This window comes from Condylura cristata, unplaced genomic scaffold, assembly GCF_000260355.1.
Source record: "Condylura cristata isolate star-nosed mole 26May11 unplaced genomic scaffold, ConCri1.0 scaffold00034, whole genome shotgun sequence".
NCBI lineage: Eukaryota > Metazoa > Chordata > Mammalia > Eulipotyphla > Talpidae > Condylura > Condylura cristata.
In genome coordinates, this window is record NW_004567135.1 from 6,145,652 (window position 1) to 6,170,014 (window position 24,363).

A 24,363-nucleotide genomic window follows, 5' to 3' on the forward strand; every position below is an offset into this window, starting at 1 on the left:
TCCCACCTCAAGACCTAAGAGCAATTATGAAGTTTAGCCAAATCTTGCATAGAAGTGGTTAGAATTTATTGCACATTGGAACAAAAATATATATATTTTTTGTTGTTTTGGAAAAGACCATTAGCAATAAAAAATTTTTTGTCTGTCTGTCTGGTTGGGGGATGTACATTGGCTGACAGCATCTAAGTTCTAAGAAGAAAGAAAAGTATAAAAAATAAAAATAAACATGACAATGGCATAAGCCAGAAGCCATTTCCTATTTAATAAGTTAATAATTTGTATTTACAAAAAGGCATGCCAATAAAATAAAATGATATATTACAGTATTTATAATTCTCTTAAAAAGAATAACCACACGTCATCTTCTGTTTTGTGCTGTTTACGATGTAGCCTGTACATGTCACTATACGTTCATCCTAGCAGTTAGCAGGGTCACTGAAAGAAAAGCTTTCCCGACCAGGTCTACGGGGGCGCCGAGAAGCAGGCTAAGGAGAGCTGGCCAGAGTTTCTAGTGCTCCGACACAGGAGAAAGCTCTGCCCGCTGGCTTGCTGTGGTTTGTCCTACGCAAAACTAGTCAACTGGGCTGCGGAGTTACATCCCAAGTGTTTCTACTGCAAGGCAGATTGGTGTGTCTGATTATGGGTCGCTTTTTTATTCCCCTCTATGGTGTGGGTCGGGAAGAATTTATTTTTATTTGGTTCACATGCTAAAGTCTCTCGTTCTTTGTGTCGACTGCAGCATCTTGGTTTTGACATCGAGGCGTCAGATGAGAAACCCCTGGACTGAAGCTGTCTTCCCTAAAGCAGGAGATGGAGTGGAAGATCGGGTGTGCCCCCCACAGCCACCCTCTGTGCCGATGGGCAGGTCGCCGAGCAGAGCGCGAAACCGGCTGCCAGGGGACGTGGGCGGGGGTGGAGGGGGGAGCTGGAACACTGAAGAACTCTATGATTCAGTCACCTTCTCGTGAGAACCAGTGTGACAGGGAAGCCATTTTCAGTGGGTCTGTTTCAGAGGCGGCTTCGTCTCCGTCTCAGGTCCCACCAGTGACTGTCTGCTCTAAGACCAGACGGAAGAAACCACGCTCTAGCCCCAGGGGGCGGCCCTCCCCCACCTCTGCGGGGAGGGGACGCCCTGCCAGGTGGGCGCACATGATGGCGGCAGGCGGGGTCATGCAGTGTGTGAGCTTGTGACAACCCCTTGGTGGGAAACGGGCCAGTTCAGAACCTCCGAACCCTCTCCCTGCGGACCCGAGCCCAGAGAAAGCCACGATGCAGAAGAACATGACACTGAATGAAGTGAGCACCCCTTTACCCCCAACAAAAGGTTAGTTTTCAGTCCCCCCAGAAGCCCCCTGGAGATAACATGCTACTTGGAGTTAGCACTTTTATCTCCACCCGAGTAAGTGCAAGCAGGAAAGGCCAAACCGACCGTCGTGAATATTGCAAGATACAAATGAACTTTTTGTTGTTTTTAGCCCTCGGATTTGGTTTTACGGAGACATTATCAACACAAGCCTCAACGCCAGCCACTCGAGATCGAAGCCGCCCCGTGGGCAGGACACAGAGCAGCAAGAAACAGTTCCTCTTTCAAAGTGTGCAACAAGGGCTCTACGTCAGAGACGTCTGTGACAACAGACACGCAACGGGTCCAACTGCTGGCGGACGGGGCGTGTTTGGTTGGGTGGTGCCAATCGGTGGGCTGTGTTTCCCTACCCAGAAGGTGTATGAAAGACTTCTAAGAATTCATAAATAATTGCAGCGGGTATGGGACGCTTACCATTTTTTCTCCAAATACAGTGAACGGTGCAGGGCTGGGTCCGGTCCCAAGGCTGACCCAGTGCAGGGGACAGGATCAGTAGTGTCCTGTGGTGTATGGTTGTCATGCATGACTTCTGATCACGGCATGCCATCATGCAAATCATGTCTACGCATTGAACGAGCACAATGTTTGGAATCGGCCTGAGCAAGTCCTCCTCAGCCTGAAGAAACCTGATTGTTTTCCCCCACCCATCTCCAAACCATGTAAAGCCCATGTGGAGAAGATGTGGCTTATGTCAAAGAAACTGACACTTAAATGACATGGGCTAAAAGTGAGTCTGTGTGTGTGTGCGCGTGCACACGCGTGTGTGTGTGTGTGTTTTCTTTTTGCTGCTTAGCTTAACTAATGTAAGAATGCAAGTATAGTTTGCATGAACAAACAAACTGTTAAAGTGATGCTTTCTGTTTCTGAGAATCAATAAAATGAAAAAATAGAATCCATCTGGCCGCCACGGGACTCTGCGGGTCCCGGCAGCCTCTCCTGTTTTGTAGCCTGTTAGTTTTGTCCTAAGTTGCACTGACTGATGTGGAACATGCAGTATCAACCTGCCCAAGCATTAGAAAATCTGCGAGTCTGGGGAGCAGGGTCCTTCGCCCTTGGCAGGTCACTGCTCAAGATGCAACCGCGTTACACGGTAAGCAGACTACGTTTGGTATAGGTCTTCAGGTTCGAGTGTCTCCACAGCTGTTCTGCATTGATGATATTCAGGAAGTTTGTAAACAATCTATCACTTGCCAGTTTGAAATCTGCCCGCTGGTCAATGTTCGCTTCCCTCTAACACTTGGATTCTCTGACCTCTTTTTGTCGCTTGGCTCTTTCTCTTCTTCCTTCCTCTGCCCGCTGTTGCTTCTCCTTCTCAGGTTTAGTCACACTGTCGTAGGACGGGAGGGAGGCCGTGGAGGGGGTGCCCTCCTTTTTCTCCCGGTGGGCGCCTCCGTTCTCCAGCTTATTGGACGTGGTCTTCCTGCAGATGAAGCCCCGCCTGGCGAGGTGACCCCGGTAGGCACGCTGCAGGACCACGGCAGACACCTCCTCCTGCTTGCGCCTCAGCGTGGTGGTGATAGGCTCGTAAGACACTTTGGAAGGATTCGATGCCACGAACCGCTCTTCCATCTGCTGCCGCAGGATGTCCAGCTCCCCGCTGTCTCCCAGGACCCTCTTGGTGAAGGCAAAAAGGATGTCCAAGCAGTGAATGCGGTCCCCACTGACCATGGGCAGGTCCATGGCAATCAGCTCGATGGTGTTGGGCTTGGGCACGCGGAGGGGGTGCTCCAGGGCGTCGGCGAAGTCCGCCAGCTTGCAGTACTCGATGAACTGGGTGGCGTCGGGGTCAAACTTCTCCCAGATCTCATAGAAGGTCTCGAAGTCGTCCTCGCTCAGGGGGTCTGCGCTCTCCTCTGTGGCGACACTGAAGTTCTCCAAGATGATCGCTATATACATGTTCACGACAATTAGGAAGGAGATGATGATGTAGCTTACAAAGAAGAAGATGCCCACCGAGGGGTTTCCGCAGTCCCCCTTAAAGCCACTCCCCGGGTGTTCCTTATCTAGGCTGCAGTCCGGCGGGCGGTTTAGGATGGGCAGCAACAGGCCATCCCAGCCGGCCGAGGTCGTGATCTGAAACAGGCAGATCATGCTGTTGCCAAAGGTCTCAAAGTTGAACATGTCGTCGATGCCAGCCTCGTGCTTCACGTAGGCAAAATTGGACATCCCGAAGATGGAGAAGATGAACATGACCAGGAAGAGCAGGAGGCCGATGTTGAACAGAGCAGGCAAGGACATCATTAAGGCAAAGAGCAGGGTACGAATCCCTTTGGCGCCTTTGATCAGACGCAAGATGCGCCCAATACGGGCCAACCGGATGACTCGGAATAGGGTTGGGGAAACAAAGTATTTCTCAATTATATCAGCCAGGAACATTCCTGAGAAGAGGAACAGAAGATGCGTTACCGAGACTGGAGACACCCTTTCCGCTCAGTTGCGTCACCTGGCGCTACGGAACCCTAACCTTGCCAGGGCCTCATAGAATGAGGGTCCGGCTTACTGGTCAACTTGAACGTGCAAAGTAAGAAAACCAGACGTTTAAGACATAGAGAAGCTGGGAACACAAGGTAGACACAGAGGCACTTAACACCTAGGTGACGCATTTTTCCAAGTTGGCTTCCTCTTGCCAGCCCCAGAGCAACCCCGGTCCTGAAGGTGCTGCAGGTGCCACCCTGCTGTCTTCCTGAGTTTGCCACGTGTGAGCTGACAGTCACCTACCGCACTGCTCCACCTGAGGAGGTGCAGGCTGGCGTCTACCTACGTCTGTTGTCTTAGCTCCCTAAGACTTGCTGTGGAGATGTTGTAAGATGGCTGCCTGGTGTTAAAGTGATTTTCAGAAATCCCTTTTATGACTAGGTCGTCCTCTATCTGTTTTACCACTCAAGGATGACTGGCTCCCCCCCAGATTTGTGCACACATGACTTTCCAGGGTGCCATCGATTCCTCTACAACATGTTACCCAGTTCCCATTTCCACAAAACACGAGAGGTCCTGGCCTCACCCCACGACGCTGCTATCTCAGCATATCACCCATTTTCAAGATATCATTTTTCCTGGTCATGGAAAGACACCTTTGGAATCTTGTTGTCCGTTCCTACCCTACACCTAGAGATAGCCTAGAAGACTTAAGGGGTCCCTCAAGAGTGGCTTGTAATTCACAGCTTCTACATTTTGTGGCTAAAGGCAAAAATCAGAAACCAGTATTAGCAGGTAAAGATGTCAAGGCTTTAGTGACACATAAAAGCAGGGCCCTACCTTGCTCCATCCGGGGCCTACTTCCTTTAGCCCACTTGTCTTTACAACTACAGGGCACTAATGGGAGCCTGGTGAGGGGTCACAGAAGGAAGAGAGGAGCCTGGCAGCACTGGGCATGACAGCTGCAGGGACACACCCACTCTCCCTCACTGCCCTCTCTTGCTATTGAGGGCCTGACCTTCACATGACCATAACTGCCAGGAGGATTTCATTTAAATAAGAAAATGTCCTTTGACCGTTACAATTCATAAGTGCGGAGGCGTGAACTGCAGAAGGCTATGGAATCTCCTTACCTGAAGGTTTTAGGCTAGGAAGGAATCTTAGCTCTCAAGAAGGGCCCAGATGCAGTGAGTTTGGAGAACCAGTGACAGAGCGTCTCCAGAACTCTTGTTGAGCTAGAATTCCACGGGGTGTTGGAGCTTTCAAGGAAACCCCCACTTCAGCTAGGACTCAAGATGATTTCTCTGGCCTCTTTCTTTACTTCTCAATAAGGCACAATCAGCGGCCATCAGAAGTCAGGAAATACGTTTGATACTTGCATTCTGCGTGTGGTGGGCAAGTAAGGTTTTGTGGGAGGAACGTGTGTCTGACCCCGAAGAAAAGGGAGAGAGATGGGACAGACAATCCAGGCGGTGGGAATACCCTCAGGGGCCTTCGGGGGCCTCCAGGACTAGTTTTAGCCCAACTCCCCTTAATTTAAAGAGAGAGCTTCGTTCAGTATTTTTGTCTCTGAAAGGAATCGATAGTTAATGAAAATCTCCATCATCAAAAGCAACAATTCTCTTTCTTTCTCTTTATTTGTACATGTCATCTGATAATAGGGGGCGCGGTTTGGCCTGTGGCATCTGGTCAAATCTCAGTGACCGAGCAGCGACACAGCCGGACAGCAGCCGCTGCCAGCCGTCAGAACTGTCCTGGCCCATCTCCCCAAGCCCCAGCCTAATCTCCTATCACCCCCTTTTCTATTTTACATTGTTACTGTGGCCGAATCTTTCTGAGTTTCTTTTACTTCCCCTTTCAGACTTTAAACTCCTTGAAAGCAAGAACCAAATATAATCTGCTCCCTGCGCGACCCGCCAACCCCAACGACAGAATTTACAATACAAGGCGAATGCAGTAACCTGAGCAGGCCCACGGCTGACCAAGGGCACACGGGGCTTGTCTGCACTTCAGACCAGAGGGACCTGGTGTTCTCCTGGGAATCTTCTTCCGGGCCCTCGGGGCCCCCCTTCCCCATGGCCCACTCACCCACAATGGACAGGATGACCACCACGAAGTCAAAGATGTTCCAGCCGATGGTGAAGTAGTAGTGCCTCAAGGCAAACATTTTGAGCACACACTCACAGGTGAAGAAGATGACAAAGACCAGGTTAATCCAGTAGAGAATGTTCTCCATCTGCTTGCTCTGCGTATCTGTCTCCACCATCATTGTTACCATGTTAAGGCAGATGAGTATCATGATAACAATGTCAAAGGCTTGCTGAGTGACGAAATCGAAGACGATTCCTTGGATTTTGTTCTGTGGGCGGGAGAGACACAGAGGGTTCACAAGAGCCTTGCCAGGCACAAGGCAGGTGCCCCTCCCCTCCCCCGTTAATAAAGTGCTGTCTGCTCCCTTTTCTGTACTCTTGGGAGAGTCTGGACTGTGGCTCCATTGGAATCTGGGGCGCGTGAGTGAGCCCAAAGTCATCACTACGCCCAAGATTTTCTAAACCGCCACCCTTCCCATCTGCATCGATGACACCACACACTTCCAATGCCTTCCTTCTTCTCCAGGTCTTCGTTCACAGGCCGCTACTTGATCTCTTCTCTACATTTTCCCCTAGAAAAGCTCATTTATTCCTTCCGCTTACCCAAGACCTAAGTTCGTAAGTTGCTCAAGTCCATCTTCTCTGCCCATTTCTTCCTTCTGAACTCCTGTGTTCTCTCCTACACAAGCCATGAGCTCCTCTAACTCAACAGGCACAGAGCAGAACCAAGCCCTCTGCTCTGCTCCCTCACCGGACTCTTCCTCACACTGCTCCCTCACCGGACTCTTCCTCACACTGCAAGCGCTCATTCAGCCTCCCAGCCCCAAATCTGAACACCACCCTCATCTTCATCTCCCACCTCCTCCTTCTACTCCCCTACAGGGCCCGTCGATGCTGCCTGTAACAATAATAAACTTGAAATTACCCACTTCACTCCATTTCTGATGGCCCCTCTAGCCCTAAGCCATTACCCATTTCCACGTGGACTTCTGTAACGGCCTCCTTTCTTCCTTTCTAACCCTCATCCAATGCAATCTCCACACAGAAGATGGGTGCTTCCCCCTCTCAGAAGATGGGTGCACTCAGCCAGGGGGTAGGTCTGGGTATTTATTAAATTAGAGCACCAGGTAAGCTCATCTTTTAAGAGCTCTGCTGTTTTAAAATAAAAAGGCACTTTAAGGGAAAGCTGCAGAAGCGGGAACTCCGAGCCTGCTTTTGGAGCTCCGGGCACACCGCTGGGCATGCAGCTGGGGACAAGACGACAACCGTCACCACAGGGGCAGAACAGAACCCCGGCCCCCAAGTCTGCTTTACAAGGGGTTCTGTTCCACAGAGGACGTCGGACACCAGACGCTCCTACCTTCCCTCTTCTGTGCCCACATATCGTTCCTTGTATTACTGCAGCTCCCGGCTAAGTTTTCATTGCAAAGATATACTCAGTGCCTGGGAAGGCTCAGGGGCAAGGTCAAGCACAGATGCACGCGCTGCCCCATACCTTAACCTCCGCCCGTCTGCCTCTTCCTCGGAACTTTTGGGTGGGAGGCTAGGAGAGGTCTGGAGGGCACAGGCAGCCCATCACCCCACTCCTTCCCCGGAAGTGACCTAGCAGGGTCTTAGTCCACGTGGGTGTTGCTCTGCCCTCGGCCTGCACAACTCACTCACCAAAGGGCGGGGAATGGGTTTCTGTGGTTTCTTTGAGCCCAGCTTTTTCATGGCATTGTAGTACTTCTTTTGTTCCTCAGTCATGAAGATGTCCTGACCTCCAAAGTAAAGGAGGAAAGAAGAGAACGAGCAATTACAATGTGCTAGAGCTTCGGGACCTAAGGTTCAACCTCGAGAACGGAGGAGGCCCTGTTCCCGTTCCTTCCCCGCGGTCACTGTAGCCAAGAGTTGCCCCAGAGTGAGGCAGGCTCGGGGCAGCTGTTCTAATCCAAAGAGATGCTTTCTGTCGTCAGCTGGGTGCTCTTAGCGAGTGGCCCGCTGGTGGTGAGGCAATCCAATCACAGATGCCCAGGGCAGGGTCAGCCTGAGAGCTGCACACCTCATGGGCTCATACATCCCTCCCCCAGGCCCCCTCCTGGCCTGCTTTCCTGGTGAAGTTCTAAAAGACAATGCTTGAAAGAAAAAGGAATTTTCAGTCCTGGTTAATGCCCTATTTAGTTTCGATGATATCAAAATTTTAGAAATCTTAGTCCAAGAAAACAATCTCAGGATTTCTTTGGAGTTTGCTGGGGTAGGTTTAATTGACAGGGTGAGTGACAAAAGTGATCCTTTCAATGGGACGTGGAGAAACTGTCTCCCATCTGGGACAGCTAAGGAAGTGTCATTTCCAAGGTGGGCTCTCAAGGCCCGACTTGCTGGAGGTGATTAACCAGACCAGCTTCCTCTTCGCTGCCACGCCTGGCTTCTCTGACCGCCCGCCTCTGGGGGCCAAACTAGCACCCGCCTCCAGGTCAGGCTGCTGGCAGAGCCGTGGGCCCCGCTGTGAGGCCTGGTCCCCGCCTGAAGGTGCTGGGCCAACATAAGGGCGTCAGTGCCACAGCGAGGTGACAGCGTGGATTCTGGAGAAAGAGAGGCGCTTTCTCCCTGAGACAGGCATGGGGGCCTCTCCTCTGGGGTGACCTCAGCCACTGGCAGTGAGGGAAGGAGACCTATCTTTTTCTTTTGTTGATTGAAGTTATCAATGATGACACCAATGAACAGGTTCAGGGTGAAGAAGGAGCCGAAGATGATGAAGATGACAAAGTAGATGTACATGTAGATATTGTCTTCATACTTAGGCTGTTCGTCAGGCTGACAAAGGACAGGAGAGAAAAGGAGGGTTAGCTCCCCCGGGGTGGGGGGGACAGGCAGCGGCCCTGCCATGCCCAGCCCAGCAGGCACCCCGATCACTCGAGCTGCGGAACAAACCAGAGTGGGGGCGCCGGGGGCTCTCACTGTCCCGAGGAGGCCCTGTTCCTGCCTGGCGTAGGTGGAGATGTACATTACGGGTCAAGGGAGAGCTACACAGATTGTGCACAGTGGCTTAAAGGACAGAAGGCTCTGCTGGGGCCAGGCCAGTCAGCTACAGCCAGTATACCAGGGCGACTTATGAGAGCAGCAAAGTGACCTACAGGCAATCAACACGCGATGCATGTTCTGCACAGAAAACCCCCCCCCCCCAGGAGCGCCAGCATGCTGCATGCTTTCTGGCCAGCCCCGAGGCCATGTGTCAGCAGGCTCGCCCTCACCTTTCGGGAGTCGACAGCGGCGTACATGATGTCCATCCAGCCCTTGAAGGTTGCCTGGGAAACAGAGTCAGTCGTTACACCCTGTCTGCTGGCGTGGGAGGGAGGAGGGGCAGGGCCCACCCCCAGACTGAGGTCCAGTGAGCACTAAGGACATGTAGTTGGGTGCAGTCTCACGTGCACACAGAATGTGGGGTTAATGCAGGTCCCCACGGTGCTTTAAGCCCCTGAAAATAATATCAGAGTGCAACAGAAATACGGAGACAATGGTAATCGGACGAGCATTTTCATAAAAGGGCTCTGGACCGGGGCTGAGGTTTGCTAAAGAGTGGGCATACGCTACTCAGAAACAAGCAGCATTTAGACGCCCACTGAAAAGTTGTTTTTAAAAGATGCTAAATAAGTGATGGCGGCCTGAAAAATTGATAGATTTTGTATTAAAAAACCAAAACATGGCCCTCCCTGGTGGTGCAGCGGGTTGGAGCACAGCACTGAGAATCTAAAGCCGCTTCCTCATGAGTTCGATTCCTGCCTGCCCCGGAGGTGACCACATGGCGTGGCAGACCTCTCCTGGCCCGCCCGCTGCTCCCCTCAGCAGTGTACTTCATTGATCCGCCTGTTCTGCTCCCCACTCTGTCTCTGGTGAAGCCTCTCACCACCCCTGAGCCTCTGGCCTGTACGCCAGTTCTGTATGCACAAATAAATAAATCTTTAAAAAAAAACAAAAAACAAAACATGAGTTCCTGGAGTTGCTCAACCCAGATTCAGGTTGCGGGTTCAATTTCTTGAACTGGGATAAAGCAACGAGAGGGCTTTGGAGACAGATAAAGCACTGCTGGCTCCATTAACTCGCCTCCTGCTCCTACCTAGCGAAGTGCTTATTAACTAAGGCTGCGGTGAAGTTTCCCGCCTCCCTGCATTTAACACTCCCAACTAGAGGACAGCTCAGCTACCACAGCAACACAAATACCTGCTCGCACACACTATCAAATTAAGCAGGGCACCTCTCTGGCATTGTGCTAAAACATTTTAATAAATTACCACGAATCCTCTTAACCACATGAAGCGTGGCTGTTTAACAGATGAAGAAACACGCTCTGAGAGGGTGAGGATGCTGGCCAAGGTCACACAGCCAGTAAGTGCCAGGGTGTGGGTCAGAGCCACACCTGTCTGATTCCAAGTCCAAGGAGCTTCTAGTGCATCCTACCGTCTTGTCAAACACTCCAAAATATGAGCAAGAAAGGCAAAGTAGACAAGATGGAAAGCTACACAGTGGAAAAGCCTCCTTTCCCACTGACTCATAAATCTGAGACCGTTCTCTGGGGTCGAGCATGACCAGGTGCTGTGGGTTTGTGTAGGATTGTTTTGGTCCAGCAAAATTGTCAGCAATTCTTTTCTCGGGGGGGGGGGGGAACCGGTGACCTTATCTTGCTTTTTATTTAATGACACGCTTCCTCCCAGAGAAAGTGCTCCACGTGTCATGTTCCCAGGCTGTAGGAACTTTGCTGCCAGGCAGAGCTGTGAGCACAGTGAGAGGCCTCTGAGTCAAGTCTGGGGAAGACTGGGGGTCCTGGCGGAACTGGTTTGGGAAGTGACACCCTGGGAAGTGACACCAGCTTGGACCTATTCACAGTCATCCTGCCACTGGAAGCAGAGGGGAGGGAGCTCCTGCAGCATTTCTCAGCCTGCCAAGCCCAACCCGACTTACCACTTGGAGAAGGGCCAGGTAGCCTGCCCCCACGTTGTCGAAGTTGATCTTCACGTTCTTCCATCTGATTTCTGTACTGTTTCCCTCCATGAGCTTTTCACATTCCGTTTTATTGTTGACGATTTCAATTTCAAAGCGGATTTCGGAAGTCTCGTTAAAGCAGTAATGGTACTTTCCCGCAAACAGGTTAACTCCCATGATGCTGAAAATCAGCCAGAAGATGAGACACACCAGCAGCACATTCATGATGGAGGGGATGGCGCCCACCAGGGCATTCACCACTACCTGCATCGGAAGGGGGAGCTTGCTGAGTGTGGGAGCAAGTATGGGCAGACACACTCTTTTGATTTCCAGGAGGGGAATGACATTGCGTGGCTTGCTCTGACTATGGGAACATTATGCTCCTTGTGGAATTTGGGTAGCTGGAAAGGTCCACAAGCAGAATTTCTAAATCTATGAAACTTATTTTGAAGCAATAGAAATTATTTCTAGTCAATCACGTTTATTTCATCTAACACAAATTCTTCTGCTCAAGTTGACCTAGATCTTATCCCCTAGGCACCGACCTGGACTGTTATTTCTTAGTCCAGCCCCACCTCTTGGCCACTAGTAACGTAGCCCCCCCGACCCCCGCCCCTGGGAAAATTTGAGATGTCAAGCTCACTAAGTTGCCTTTCAACAGACATTCCCCCTCTGCAAAACAAGGAATGATTGTTCAAAATCACAGAAAACTACTCTTTGGGGTTAGCAGTGAATCAGTCCACAGTACATAAAGTCTCTTTATGACTGCAAGGCCAGTATCTTATTTCAGGCAGGGGCTGAGCATGCATCGTTTGCAGGCTCAAGAAAAATAAAAAAGCTATATTCCCTCTACCAAACAGTATAAAATAAAATCTGAACAGATCCGTTTTTCAGTCAAGGTTCATTGTTCTCCTTCACCCTTTTCCCCTCACTTAGTCCTACGTCTAAGCGTCAGTCCCTGCTCGGCTAACGCTGATGTCAATCTGTGCTCCTCGGTGCTTCTGAAAAGCAATGACTTTTGGGAAAGTTTTGGGTTCCATCACTGCTCTTACCACTCAAAAGTGGGCATATTGTTAAAAATCTGATTAAAGTGAGTTCAGGGATGAAAAAAGCAAAGCAGAGAAAAACCCAAGTAATGAAGTGTCTGGGTTGTTTAAAACTTTGATTTTGCTTTACACTGTAAGTGACAGTAGCCAGACAAGGCCTCCACGGTTGCAGCAGTCTGCACAGGCGAGTTCAAAGTGCTCACAAAAGAAGCATTTCAGGCGATGGGTCAGAACACAAGGCTAGGGTTCACTTCTGTCCTGATTCTCGCTCACGCTTGTCTACACAGGCCTGCTACAGCCTGGAAAGGCAAACTTAGAGTGGAAGACTGTTCCTTCCTTTTTCTGGTATTCTAGGACCATTAATGCACTTAAGAGAAAGATACTTATATAGATGAAGGCTTCCATGCCTTCTTAGAAGGGGTGACAGTTATCACCATGTCCCTAGGGCCGAGACAGGTGCTGTGGGCCGGACGCCGGGGCAGCTCTGGGCTCCAGTGAGCCCCTTCTGGGGTCAGGTTTTCTTAAGCTTCAGTTTTTGCCGTAGATTGCAATGTCACTCATCAGAATAGTGGAACAGAAGAGCTGTCTCTTCTGTTCTACATAACAATGGCAATGAGAGTTTGCTAAGGATTCACTCTTCCTCAGAATAAAACATTAGTTTTGTGTTTCTCCAATTCATATATGAAGGCCTTTAGATCGAGAGGCAGTTATTTCTTAATTCTTAGACCAAGAAATCTCTCCTAGATCGAATAGCCCTGTCATTAATATAAAGTGTGTATACTTCAATCGTTTATTACTTTGAGTAAAGAAAGCCAGAATATCTAAACTCTGGAAAATCCCCAAAGTTATTCTGGAGAACGAGACTCATATTTATTTATGTTACCAAATTTATTAGTGGTCCGGTTTGGAGTTAACCTCCTCATTCTATATGGGAGCACCAGAAAACGATGAGCTGAGTAAAGGCCAAGACGCTTTACCCATCAATGGAATAATCATTTCTCAGGTGCCCAGAGAGAAGACTGTAGAAATTCAAAAGCTCAAGTCTATGCGACATTTTGCAGAGCTTAAATGACAGATCATGACCTTCTAAATATCACAATCATGCAATGTGGGAGCAGGCCCCCCAAATTGGCAATCTAGAAACGTTGCTATGGATCTCAATCCAGAATCCACCTCCTCTAGGAACTCATTCTAGCCTCGTCTAACTTGTCCTTCATTGTGTCTGTTACAGCTAAATAAGCAGTAATATTTACAGCATGGAGGATAATCAGGTAAGTGACTAAATGACTTTTTCACCTTCACGCTTGTAGAGCTGACCAAAGGAATCAATACACAAAAGTATTCAGTGGGTCTTGTTCTGTGATTCATGACATCTAAACTGTAGAATCCAATGTACTCATATAAGATAGAGAGGTGCTTCCGCTTAGTAAGCTTAACCAAAGAAAAACTTCTTACCTTAGTTTTACGAGTAACAGTGGAGAGAGGTGAGATGAATTTGCTAATCATTCTTCCTTGCTGTAAACATTAGCTGATAAGCTTCAAGTTTAACACAAGTTGTTTTAACTACTCCTTATGTAATTGTCACTGTGCCGGTATTTTTAGCGACCAAATAGCAAGAAACCATGTTTTATTTTGAACCTTCACTCTGTAGATGTTTTATAAATGGTAATTCAAGTTTCTTAACAAACTGGATCTCCTCTTCTCTTGAGTAGCCCTCAATTAATTTTACATTGCCTTTAATTATCATGGAATTTACTATTGTTAAAGACGAGGTATAGACACAGTACTGGAAGCTAGGTTCCAGTAAATGACAAACGTTACTTTTTTCAATAGAAGCTTCTACTTAGCAATTACCACAAATTTCAATTAATGGGTAAGAAAATTACAATGGATACTAATTTTTACAGCGTTTTGGTCTTTCCTATAATACCTAAAACATTACTGTTTTCATTAGGTACGATGAAATCTGTCAAATAGCTTTTCATATCTGGCAGAGGGAACATGGCTTTAATGGACAACTGTATACTGACAATCAACAAAAAATGCATGCATGTGTCACAGCATTACTATTATAAACCCTTGCAACTTCAATAGCAAGTTTTATTTTATAGGAAGATTACTATGGAGGAGAGAAAAGCAAAGAACTACATTAAGCGTTCCTTTGCCAATAGCATGAGTAATTTCAATTTTCTGGTCTTTGGTTTGGGGAAAAGAGAGGAGGAGCGAAGTCGGTAGCCCAGGCCGGCCAGGGCCACACTTCCCTCCCCCTCGTAGGAAGGTCTGAACCCCAAACCCAGCAGCACAGTGACAGTCCAGCCCACCTGCATCCTGCACTTATGAAGACTGCTAACTGGAACATTTTCTAAAGGTAAATTCTCAAGTGTTGGCATACACAAGAACTCAAGCCAGGCAGGGCCTGAAGAAATGTCTCCCCCCCCCAAGAAAAGTAACATTCACATGACACTCATATCCCAAACTCTGCTAACTACTGAGGGGTTTGCTCTGGTATTAGGCAAATTCCATCTCTCTCTTTGTAGTTACCCTTCCATGGAAGAGCCAGGCTGCTCAGAGGAAAACCCCCTGCAACCTGGGGGGCTGCAGGCGCCGCCATCTGGGCTCCCCCGGGACCTGACGTCCTGGGTCTGTGCAACCCTGCTCTTACCACATCATCTCAGCTGAGAAAGGGGTTCACTCTCTGCTCTGAGCACCCATTCTGGGCCTCTGGGCCCCTGGTACTACTTGAAAGTTGACAAGTATTTTGGGAGTGGAAACTGAGCGCCCACAAAAGGAGAGGTGGGGAGACCTGGCCCTGGACGGCTGTGCCAGGTACAGGCCAACTGGCCAAGCTGTGGGCGGGGGTGGCCAGTGGCCGGCACGTGGGTGGAGGAAGCTGGTGGCGAGAATCCAGCTGTGTTTTTCTGGAGTGTTCTTCGGGTGCTACAGTCTGGTTTCAGGAGACCCAGACTCACTTCTGGGGAAGGTGGAGGGTCACTGCCTGTGAGCGCCCGCCCAGCACGTCTTCCCCGGATGCCTCAACCCACTCTTCAGCCACCAAGATGGCGGATCAGCTCTTTGACTCTATGGTTAAGAAATTTAACCTCTTCTGAAAAGTGCAGGCGGGTGGGGCGCGGGGAAGCACATTTTAATCCTATTTTCAAGGACATGGTGGCCACCCAAAACTGCAATGCACTCGCTCCCTCAGCCCCAGCATGACAACGACATACTGCTCACATTCTGACATCTCTCTCATCTGGGAGGGACTTAAGATTCCTAAGTTCTGCTCTTTTTATTAAAGGAGTAATTTTACTTATTTATGCATACAAGAACTGGGGTATAGGCTGGAGGTGCAGGGGGGTGAGAGGATTCACCAGAGTGGGGGGCGGGGAGACAGGAGAGGTCTACTGCACCCTGTGGGTCACTCCCTGGCGGGGATCGAACTCTTGCTGCAGTGGCTGCGGGCAGCTTCACAGTGCTGAGACTTAGCCCTGTGCCCCCAGGGAGGTCGGTGTGTCTAAGTGAAAATAAACGTATGCCGTTGAGGAACTGACCTGGCTGCAGGTGGGTTGTGGGACGCTTACATTTAGTAAACCGAACTGTGACTGTGCTACAGAAGACACACAAATTTGTCGCAAAAAGAATTTGCCTGAATAAAACAAGAAAATGAAATGCCCGAGTCCCCGGGACATTTCCATCCTCCTGGACGTCTTTGGGTGGCTTCAAGGAACAGTGGCTGGGGGCCCCAGAGGAGGTATGGGTGAAGCAGCACTGTCCTGGTGCCTGGCTTCTCCAGTGAGCCTTGCTTCACATGGACGTCTGCAAGTTTAATTTTTATTCCTGCATTCTGATATTTGCACATTTAAAGTCATATCCTCTGGTTTGCTCTCCTGCATGTATTCAACATCTGAATTGAAATGAGTTTTCTTGGTCTCACTAAGTATAACAGACCTCTCTGATTTTACCAGAGGACAACTATTTTCACCAAAAGCCAGTTGTCCACTTGATTTTAGGAAATTGACTTTTTAGTGGTGTGTGTGTGCACATTATGTGCACACGCACGGACACCCAATTAGTTAAACCAAGAGAGACAGCAAAAAGGCACCAAAAGTGGGAGCCTTAGCTCTAAGCTGGCAGGTGACGGCACCTTGCACTGTTTGGCCCTGAGCAGAGTATCACCAAAGCAGGAACAACAGGTGTCGAGAAATTTCAGGAGAACTAGCGGATAGTCACCCAGCATCATACTTTGACAGTGTTAAGATAAGGGACCATATAGCGTGGGCAGGGGGTGGGGGTGAGGAAGAAAGCTTTGCTATCAGACAGAGGCTGCCAGTCCTTATGGGACTGGACTGAGAACAACAAGGTGCAATAAGAGGAATCAGAATAGAAAGAAAAGCATTTCTTCCCCCAGGGCCGTGCCAAATTCTGCTCCCTCCCAACTCCAGGCCTGCCATGTCTTCACGCCCCTCTCAGCCACCTCCTCCGTGACCCCAAGGTCACAGTCCCCACTGGCTGATACCACTACACAGCCCTCTCCCTGCCAGCAGACTATGCTTTTCAGTGGGCCTTTGGATTACAATTCCCCTTCTTTGCACCTGGTGATTCTCCCTATTAAGTCAACAGCCCAGAAAGCCGCCCCAAGTGCTACAGGTAAGCCAGGCCAAATGAGAATAGCCAATGTCGACATGTTTTGCGATGGTGCGTCGTTGGGGTCAGGGCCAGTCTTAATGTGATGAGGCAGCTTAATGCAACTCCCCTTCGCACGGGGCAGGTGCGGGGGAGAGGGTGGAGGATCAAACCAGCAGCTGCGTCACAGAGTTGTGTCTGAGTGATCTTTCCACCAAGTGATCAGTTCTAGCATGCTTAAACAGTTTCCACTGGCATGCAGAAGGATCAGCTGCTCTTAGTATCTTACCCTCATCCCTTCAAATCGTGATAAGGCTCTTAAGGGTCTCAAAGCTCTTAGGGTCCTAAGGGACTTTATGGCACCTAGTTCCGAGTAGCCCAGGGCATTAGCTATAAGGCTGACTAAAGAGACCTACACGGAAACAGAAGAGAAAAACAAAACAAAACAAAACAAAAACAAAACAAAAAAGAAAGAAAGAAAGAAAACAGAGGTTCCAGAGTGTTAGATAAAGGCCCTAGCACTGATCATACAGTTTGGGCCCCCCGTGTAGAAGGAGGTGGGTACTTCAACTTGGACCTGGAAGGAAAGGTGGTTGAGAAAGGCAGAAGAAAAAACACAAAAGAAATTGGGAGGAGGCGGTAGAACACACACGCGTTGGAAAAGGGAGGCTGGAGGGAGGGGGAGAGAATAAGGAAGTTCCGTTAGAAGGAGAGAGGAGCCCAGACAGACACAGAAGCCTTACCCTCGCCCTTTATAGCCTCTGCGGGTCCCAGAAGTTGCCATTAAATTAAGCCAAATCTAATGGAACCTACGGAAAAGAATACAGGTAAATACACACACTGCACAGCGCCGCCCCGCCTCAGCTCTTTGACCGCGGGACTCCGACAGGCGACGCGCTCGCTCTGCTGGATGACAAGACACCATCTGTTTGAGAACCTGGTGAGTTACCACATTAACAAGGAAAGCATGGTCAGTCACGGCCCAGGGTGCGGTGGGTAACGCGTCTGACCACGGGCCGACCGGGAGGGTCAAGAAAATGTTTTCAGGGAGCGCCACAGCTGCCTTCACAGCTCCCGCAGAAAACTTCGGGCGGAATATTGCTCCACGCGAACTCTCTAAATAACTCGCCTATTTCTCACGTTTGACGTTCCTTCACGGGCTAAGTCTGGACAACTGAATCCATACGACCCCTCATCCCCTCCAGAACCATCCAGAAAGACCTGGTCTCAGGTTTCCAGGGCACTCTTCTCTTAATTTCATCAACAGCTCGAAGGACCCCTGGGGAACTTTATTTTGTGGATGAGGAGATAGAGCGCACACGCCAGCATCTGCCCGGTGTCACAGGGCAGAGCTGGAGACCCGACGGAGAACCGCACGGTCTCCCGCGGGCTGGAAGGCGCGGACCCCGCAGAGGACTACAGGTGTCCACATAACCCGGAAGCCTGCTGGTCTCCAGCCCTAGAGCTAAGAGCTACTTTCCCGCTTTCCAGATGCAGACTCACCTTGCACCAGAGAGCTGTGCTGGAATTACCACAGTGACCCCTAGCAGTGGACACCAACTACAGGGAGGGCTGCCTGGGCTGGCAGGAGAGAGAATGGGGCCCCAGATCTGAAAGCATCTTTAGCTGATGAAAAAGCCTAAGTTCTGGGCCTTGTTGATTTCTTAGTTTTTCTCTTATATGGGACCACACATTCTGGGATAGGTTAAGATGTTCCCATAATAATTCTTAAATTCCCTCTGCTGGGAAATGGTCGTTACAAGATCAACTTAGCCTCACTTGGTGATATTTACTTATTTTTAAAAGATTTATTTATGCTTACAGAATTGGGGTACAGGCCAGAGGTGCAGGGGCAGTGAAAGGATTCATGAGAGAAGATGGGGTGCAGAACAGGCAGACTGATGAAGTACACGGCTGAGGGGAGCAGCAGGGAGACAGGAGAGGTCTGCTGCGCCATGTGGGTCACTCCCTGGCTCGGGATCGAACTCACGCTGAGGCAACTGTGAAGTGCTGTGCTTTAACCCACTGTGCCACCAGCAAGGGCCCTAACTGTGATATTTTAAAACAAATTTGGAGGGGAGGAATAAAAACCTACAACTTGTTTTATTTGTTGCTTTTTATCTGTCTCCTAGGGCTCTAATTTTTTACTTCATATCTGTGATCTTTAGATTTTTTTTTTTTTTAATGAGACATTTGTACTTGGGTCACAGGAATGTCAGGGAGTACAAGAAGGACAATGATCGAGCGAAGGGCGGGGATGAGCAGGCTTAAAGAGTCCAGTTTTTAAAGGGCTTTGGGCTTGTATTCACCCACACATTCACGAGCTATTGGTGTAGGGGTCTCCTCTGGAGCCTGAGGCAGTGTCCACAGCAAACCTGGATTAAAGTCCAGATAAGCTAAACGTAGGACAGATGGTTCAGAGTCAGATTTCTGTCTGAAACAAGGACCTCAAAAGCCTTATCTAGCTCACGGTAGCACCTGTCAATCACATTCTCTCCAGCCATCATTAGCAGAATGTAGATGGTGGTGTCCTTTGCTCGCTGTTACTGCCACGTGCAGCCAGCTCTAAACCCCAAGTAATCTGGAATTGCCAGTCTGTTAACGCTCATGGCACACCTGAAGGTAAGCCTTCCCCTCCCGGCCAAGTCCCTGAATCCAGAACATCCGAGTCAGTGTCATCCTGTGAAACTACGCAGACTGCAGAGAAAGTTTGGGTGGCAACCACTGGAAGAGAAAGAGGGCCCAGTTCTTCCGCTGGGTGACTCGTCTGATACAAAGGGGCATAAATCGGGGAGGGGGGGAAGGCGCTGTTGACAGTCCAAGGTTGGCTCTAAGTGCAGCTGAGGGAGACTCTGCCATTCAGCTGACCAGCTGATCTGGCCAAGGCCCCCCAAGATAGATCAATCAGTGTTACCGGGGCAGTTCAGTAGCAGGGGAGGGCTCTTTGATAATTCTAAGTCTCGGCCTTAAACGCTCACGGGAGATGCTCAGAACATTGTTTAGTGTACTTTAAGGAAAGAACCAAACCTGGAAAAACAAAGGAGTTGAGCTGTCAAGATTTTATGGCTGCAGGCACGGCTAAAAGGGAGAGAGGCCAAGTGACTTTTGAAGACAATGAGAACATTTTCTGACGGAGACATTTTCAAGGAGACTGAATTCAGGATGAGGTGAGTGGCCTTGGAAAGCCGAGGAGCTGACACGCTGGCTAAGCTCCAGACACAATGGGTACATTTCCCTGGGGAAGAGATGACAAAATTCTTTTACTGAACAAGATGTTTGGCGCGGCTGAGGACTTGAGCAACACAAAGCACTCCCCCTCTTGGGGAACTCAGTTTATAAATAAAGACAATTAACCTTGGAAGTTGCCTAGATTATCCCCATGCTTCTTAAAGGGCCCTTAGCAGGCTTAAGGGACAACAAGCGAGAATAAATAGCCTGAGAACGCCAAGCATGGTGAGGAAAGCAGATTCGGGCATCAGGTTGCTGGCCGGTGGATGGGCAGCGGTGCTCAGAGAGTGCCCAGCAGCACCTCAGGGCAGGCGGCGGGGTGCTCTGAAAGGCACTCGGCCTCTCAGCCAACCCTGGAGGTCCGGGTGGCCGGCAAGTCTCCACCCACCAAAGAGCGGCCACGGGGTAGGCTGGGGGCTAGCCGGGCTGTCAGGGTACCCGCCCCGTCATTCCAGCCCCTGAGCGAGAAGTGTCCATGCTTTTACACCAGAACCGTATGTTGTGGGACCTCAACAAACATCTGGCATGTGAAGAACAAATGCACTGTCTGCCCAAGACAGAGTCACTGGGAGGGAGGCCCTGGGAGCGCCTGGCTCCCAGAATGCTGGGTTCCAGCCAGAAACCAGGCCAGAGTGGCCTGCAGGCTAGCGTCTGTCCCCAGGGGCCAGGGACCACCCTGGGCCGGGCACCGACCGTCCTCTGCATTGCCCCAGGTTTCTGGAACAATTCTCCGCAGAGAGCGATGTCTGAGTTACACTTAGTTACCAGTAACTGGTACGAGTGTTCTCAGGAGCATGCCAGGCCCCACGGCTAGCTGAGGACTCAGCGGCTCCCAGCAGCTAGAGGGTGACTGCCGAAGGCTGAAGGCCAAGGCCGCTGTCAGCTGTGCCCTGAGTCTTACTTCCTCTCCACCAGCACGTATGCTAACACGCTTGCTGCACAATGGCGGTGTGCAGGGTTGCTAACGCTCCTGGCTTCTTTGGGCTCCAGAGGCACGTGCGATGTGACACGTGACCAAGAGTGTCAGACCTGGGGCTGCCACCACAGCGGGGAGAGGCCGAGACTGGTTCGGGGAGGGTGGGCCGTGGCGGGAACCATTTGAAGCAGTGGGGATGCTTCAAACCCCAGCGTCCCGGGCAGCGGCGAGTGTGGTCGGGGGAGGGGAGCCCCGGCGGTGAGGGGCTTCTGGGTGCCCACAGGTGTCACACCTGACTTGAAGGGTTTATAGTGGCACGAAAGCCCGGGCACGTCCCGCTCTGGAGAGAGTCGGCCGGGAGCCGCTTCGTCCCTAGCTCTACCCCACGCCCATTCTCTATTCCTACGGCTCCAGAGGCCCTCCCTGGCCAGGGCTGGCGTTAGCTGAGGGGAGCAGCGCTCCCCGCAGGTGACCCCTGAGGGCAGGGCCTTTCTGATTCACTCTCATCTCACTCAGGCATCTCCACAAAGGCCGGCTTTCTGAAGTGGGGCGCACGGGGGGGGGGGGGCTGGAGAGGGGAGGGGAGCAGGGGCCACAGGGGTGGCTCGTGATGGAAGCCACAGAGGCTGGGCTGAGAAAGGAGCGTGTGGAGGGGCGGCTGGGCTCCTGGTGGCGGGAGCGAGCTCGCGCTGGCCTGTTCTCTCAGTGGCTTTCCACAGAGCCACGGGATGTGTCCCGGAAGTGCCGACCAGCCTCAGACACCCACCTGCTAGGCACTTCTCAAGCTTCAGCAGGGGGGGAGCTCTCCAGAGGCCCTAATCCTGCATATTCCGTTCACCCTTTTATAAAAAAGTGCTGATTTGGTTAGAGGAAAACACTGCAGCTGTTACACAGAATAAGAGAAAACCGTCAAGGTTAGAGAAGACAAACAGGGACAAGCACGGGCCGGGTGAGGAGCGGCGAGAGACGACATTTACAGCTTCCGACCTGAAAAGTGAGCGGAGGCTGTGGCCACCATGCCGTGGGGGGTCTCGGAACCTGGAGGAGAGAAGGACTTCCTTAGTTCGGTGGTCACCATGGGTGGCGGGAAGCGGGGGGCGTCACCGTGACCTTCCCTCTCCCTGGTAGGCCAATTCAGGGGCAGGAAAAAGTGTCCGTGAGAAGAGTCCGCGTGAGTCTCGCCCCCTCCCCACCCCGCGGCCCCCCTGACCCTCTCACCCACGTCTCGGCAGGGAAACCCCCGCGGGTCTGGGACGAGGCCCCTCCTGTTGCCAGTCCACCAGAGGGCCTGGCACGGTGGTCCACGCCCGCTCATGACCTCTGCGTCTTTGACGCCAAACCCACCCCAGTGAGGGGCTGGCTGCTCGGCCCTGGCGCAGAGGCGGACGGCGGAGCTCCCCAACCTGAGCCCCGGTCACCCAGTCTGCACCTGCGTCCTCTGGGGCCCGGCCACCCCCGCAGGCAGAGGAAGAGAAACCCCCGGGCTTGTGTTCCCGCCAGAAGAGGTGCTGGAAGGAAGCGGACACGTACAGCGACAATGAGGAAGTCCAGCCAGCACCAGGCGTTGGTGAAGAACTTGACGAAGCCGTAGGCGGTCCACTTGAGCAGCATCTCCAGGATGAAGATGTAGGTGAACACCTTGTCCGCGTACTCCAGGATGGTGCGGATGGTCTTTCTCTGCTCGATGTAGATGTCCTCGAAGGCCTGGAAGAGAGGCGGGGCTGCTGCAGGGCCCTCGGGGACAGGCCACCGGGGAGGCCGGCCTCCTGCAGGGCCCCGCCCGGCCGCCCGCCCGGCTCTGGGCTGCCCGTCACCGGCTCCTGCCTCCACCCGTCCCTTCCTGGCTACCCAGGGCTTAAAGATACACTTAAGAAACCTTAGAATGACACGTGAAACGTCATTCCCATAAAATTCAGCTTTTAAAATTGTGCGTCCGCATCACAGTCCACGTCAGAACATCTTCATGACCTCAGAAAGAGACTCCGGAGGCTCCGGCGTTAGCCTGCGGTCTCCCTGCTGCCCCTGCACCCAGGCACCCACGGACCCGCTTGCTAGCTCCAGAGAGTTGCGTGCTCTGGACATGTCCTGCAGGTGGTCGCAGGTGGTGACTGGTTGCTTTAACTCGGCGCCCTATTTCCCAAGCCGACGCACGAGGCAGCCCGTGCGAGCACGTCACTTGTCCAGATGCATCCGGACAGTTCCGGCACACGGCCAGCCCCGCCGGCGGGTGCTTCGGCAGTCGCCGCCGGACACGTGTGCTTTTCCCACTGCCGGCTGTGGGGAGCGGGGCCGACAGGAGTGTTGTCCTGTGGGTTTTATGTTTTCACTTCTCTAGATGTAAACCCGGGAGGACTGCTCAATTTTTGAGGAACAGCCAAACTGCTCCCCACAGAGGCTGCAGCATTCTACAGTCCCCCCAGCCGCACACAGGGGCTCGGTGCCCCACATCGCCAGCACTGTGTGTTTACATGACAAAACCTGTCGCTGTTAGTCCCAGACGCCACGGAAGTGGGTGAAGGGCCCCAGGGCTGGACTCGGTGGAGAAAACCTTAATACTCTTGCTTTCCCTGGGGCGCTGAATCCCTGAGGTGTGGGGGGGCAGGGGTCGGCAGGGGTGCTGGGGGCCTCCCGAGGCAGGGAAGTAACTGGGAGGAAGCAGTCAAGCGCCGGCTCTGGAGAGTCCTCACAGGAAGGCACGCTGGGCCGGGTGCAGACCCCTCGCCCGGCTCACAGGCACGGGGGCTCACCACGGGTGGGCGGGGGACACAGGCCCACGGTCATCCTCAGGGTCTTGGCACAAATCAATCTCCGCTGAGTCAAACAAGGGGTCTCCTGCCTAGAGCCCTCCTCCCTGGCATCGGCATTCCAGCCTACCGCCCGTCTGCGGCAGGTGCGTCTCCCTGTCGCTTCGTCACAACCTCATTCTATTACTTTCCTGGGCGTTCAGCTGTGGCTTCAGTTGCTACTAAGTCTCGTGACTACCCTCCACAGGTTACCGTTTTATTCACCTGTGATAAATGAAAACCGCCAAAGGTGAGCAGTGGAGCATGCTAAAGCCTCTGCCCCTGCGGATGTATTCTGTTCTGTGGCAACAGGAGCGAAGGATCGGAAGGATCGGGCGAGCCCGCTTCTCCTGGGTTTCTGCCTCTAGCCCTGAAGGATGCGACGGCAGAGACACCGCTTTCTCCCGCCTGGCCTCTCCCCCCAGAGACAGGCCGTGCGGCCCTCCCGCCCCCCACCCCCGCGTCAGTCCTGACGCCCCCGGACACCCCAGATTCTCTTCACCTTGGGCTCTTCTTTACTGCACTTCCCTGCCCGCCCCAGTTTCTCTCTCCTGCCCCCTTCCAAGTCCGTGAAACTTCTCAAGTCACTGTGGGATCATAAACACTGAATTTGGGGCTTTCCCCTTGTTTTCCTGCTTCCGGATGAAGCTCGGAATCCACACCTGCACAAAACGTGTCCGCCTTCTCTGTGCAGTTTCAAAATTCTGCTTTCTCTACCTCTCCCTCAATGAAGAAAGGGACCCGGGTGGCCCTGGCAGTCCCAGCGGCCGTGTGTCTACCCAACAGGAGACGGCTGCCCACCGGGGCCCGTCCAGCCTTCACAGCGCCAGGATGCCCACCGGGGCCCCGTTCAGCCTCCACAGCGCCAGGATGCCCACCGGGCCCCGTCCAGCCTCCACAGCGCCAGGATGCCCACCGGGCCCCGTCCAGCCTCCACAGCGCCAGG

General features: G+C 51.8%; 1 protein-coding gene across 4 annotated transcripts in view; it reads right to left on the bottom strand.

Annotated features, from left to right (window-relative positions):
* Nucleotides 1-238: 238 nt before the first annotated feature.
* The window catches only part of SCN8A (sodium channel, voltage gated, type VIII alpha subunit), a 97,584-nt gene continuing 73,459 nt past the window's right edge, over nucleotides 239-24,363 (bottom strand). For 2 of the 4 annotated variants that reach the window (XM_004692731.2, XM_012732400.1), the window contains exons 19-26: nucleotides 22,165-22,338; nucleotides 16,780-16,902; nucleotides 10,804-11,088; nucleotides 9,099-9,152; nucleotides 8,524-8,661; nucleotides 7,531-7,635; nucleotides 5,867-6,137; nucleotides 239-3,741 (exon numbers count right to left, since the gene is read on the bottom strand). In XM_004692731.2, coding sequence (XP_004692788.1) covers nucleotides 2,594-3,741; nucleotides 5,867-6,137; nucleotides 7,531-7,635; nucleotides 8,524-8,661; nucleotides 9,099-9,152; nucleotides 10,804-11,088; nucleotides 16,780-16,902; nucleotides 22,165-22,338 — 2,298 coding nt within the window. In that variant the 3' untranslated portion in view covers nucleotides 239-2,593. The remainder of the gene's footprint in view (nucleotides 3,742-5,866; nucleotides 6,138-7,530; nucleotides 7,636-8,523; nucleotides 8,662-9,098; nucleotides 9,153-10,803; nucleotides 11,089-16,779; nucleotides 16,903-22,164; nucleotides 22,339-24,363) is intronic. The other 2 variants (XM_012732402.1, XM_012732401.1) reach the window with 1 other exon arrangement.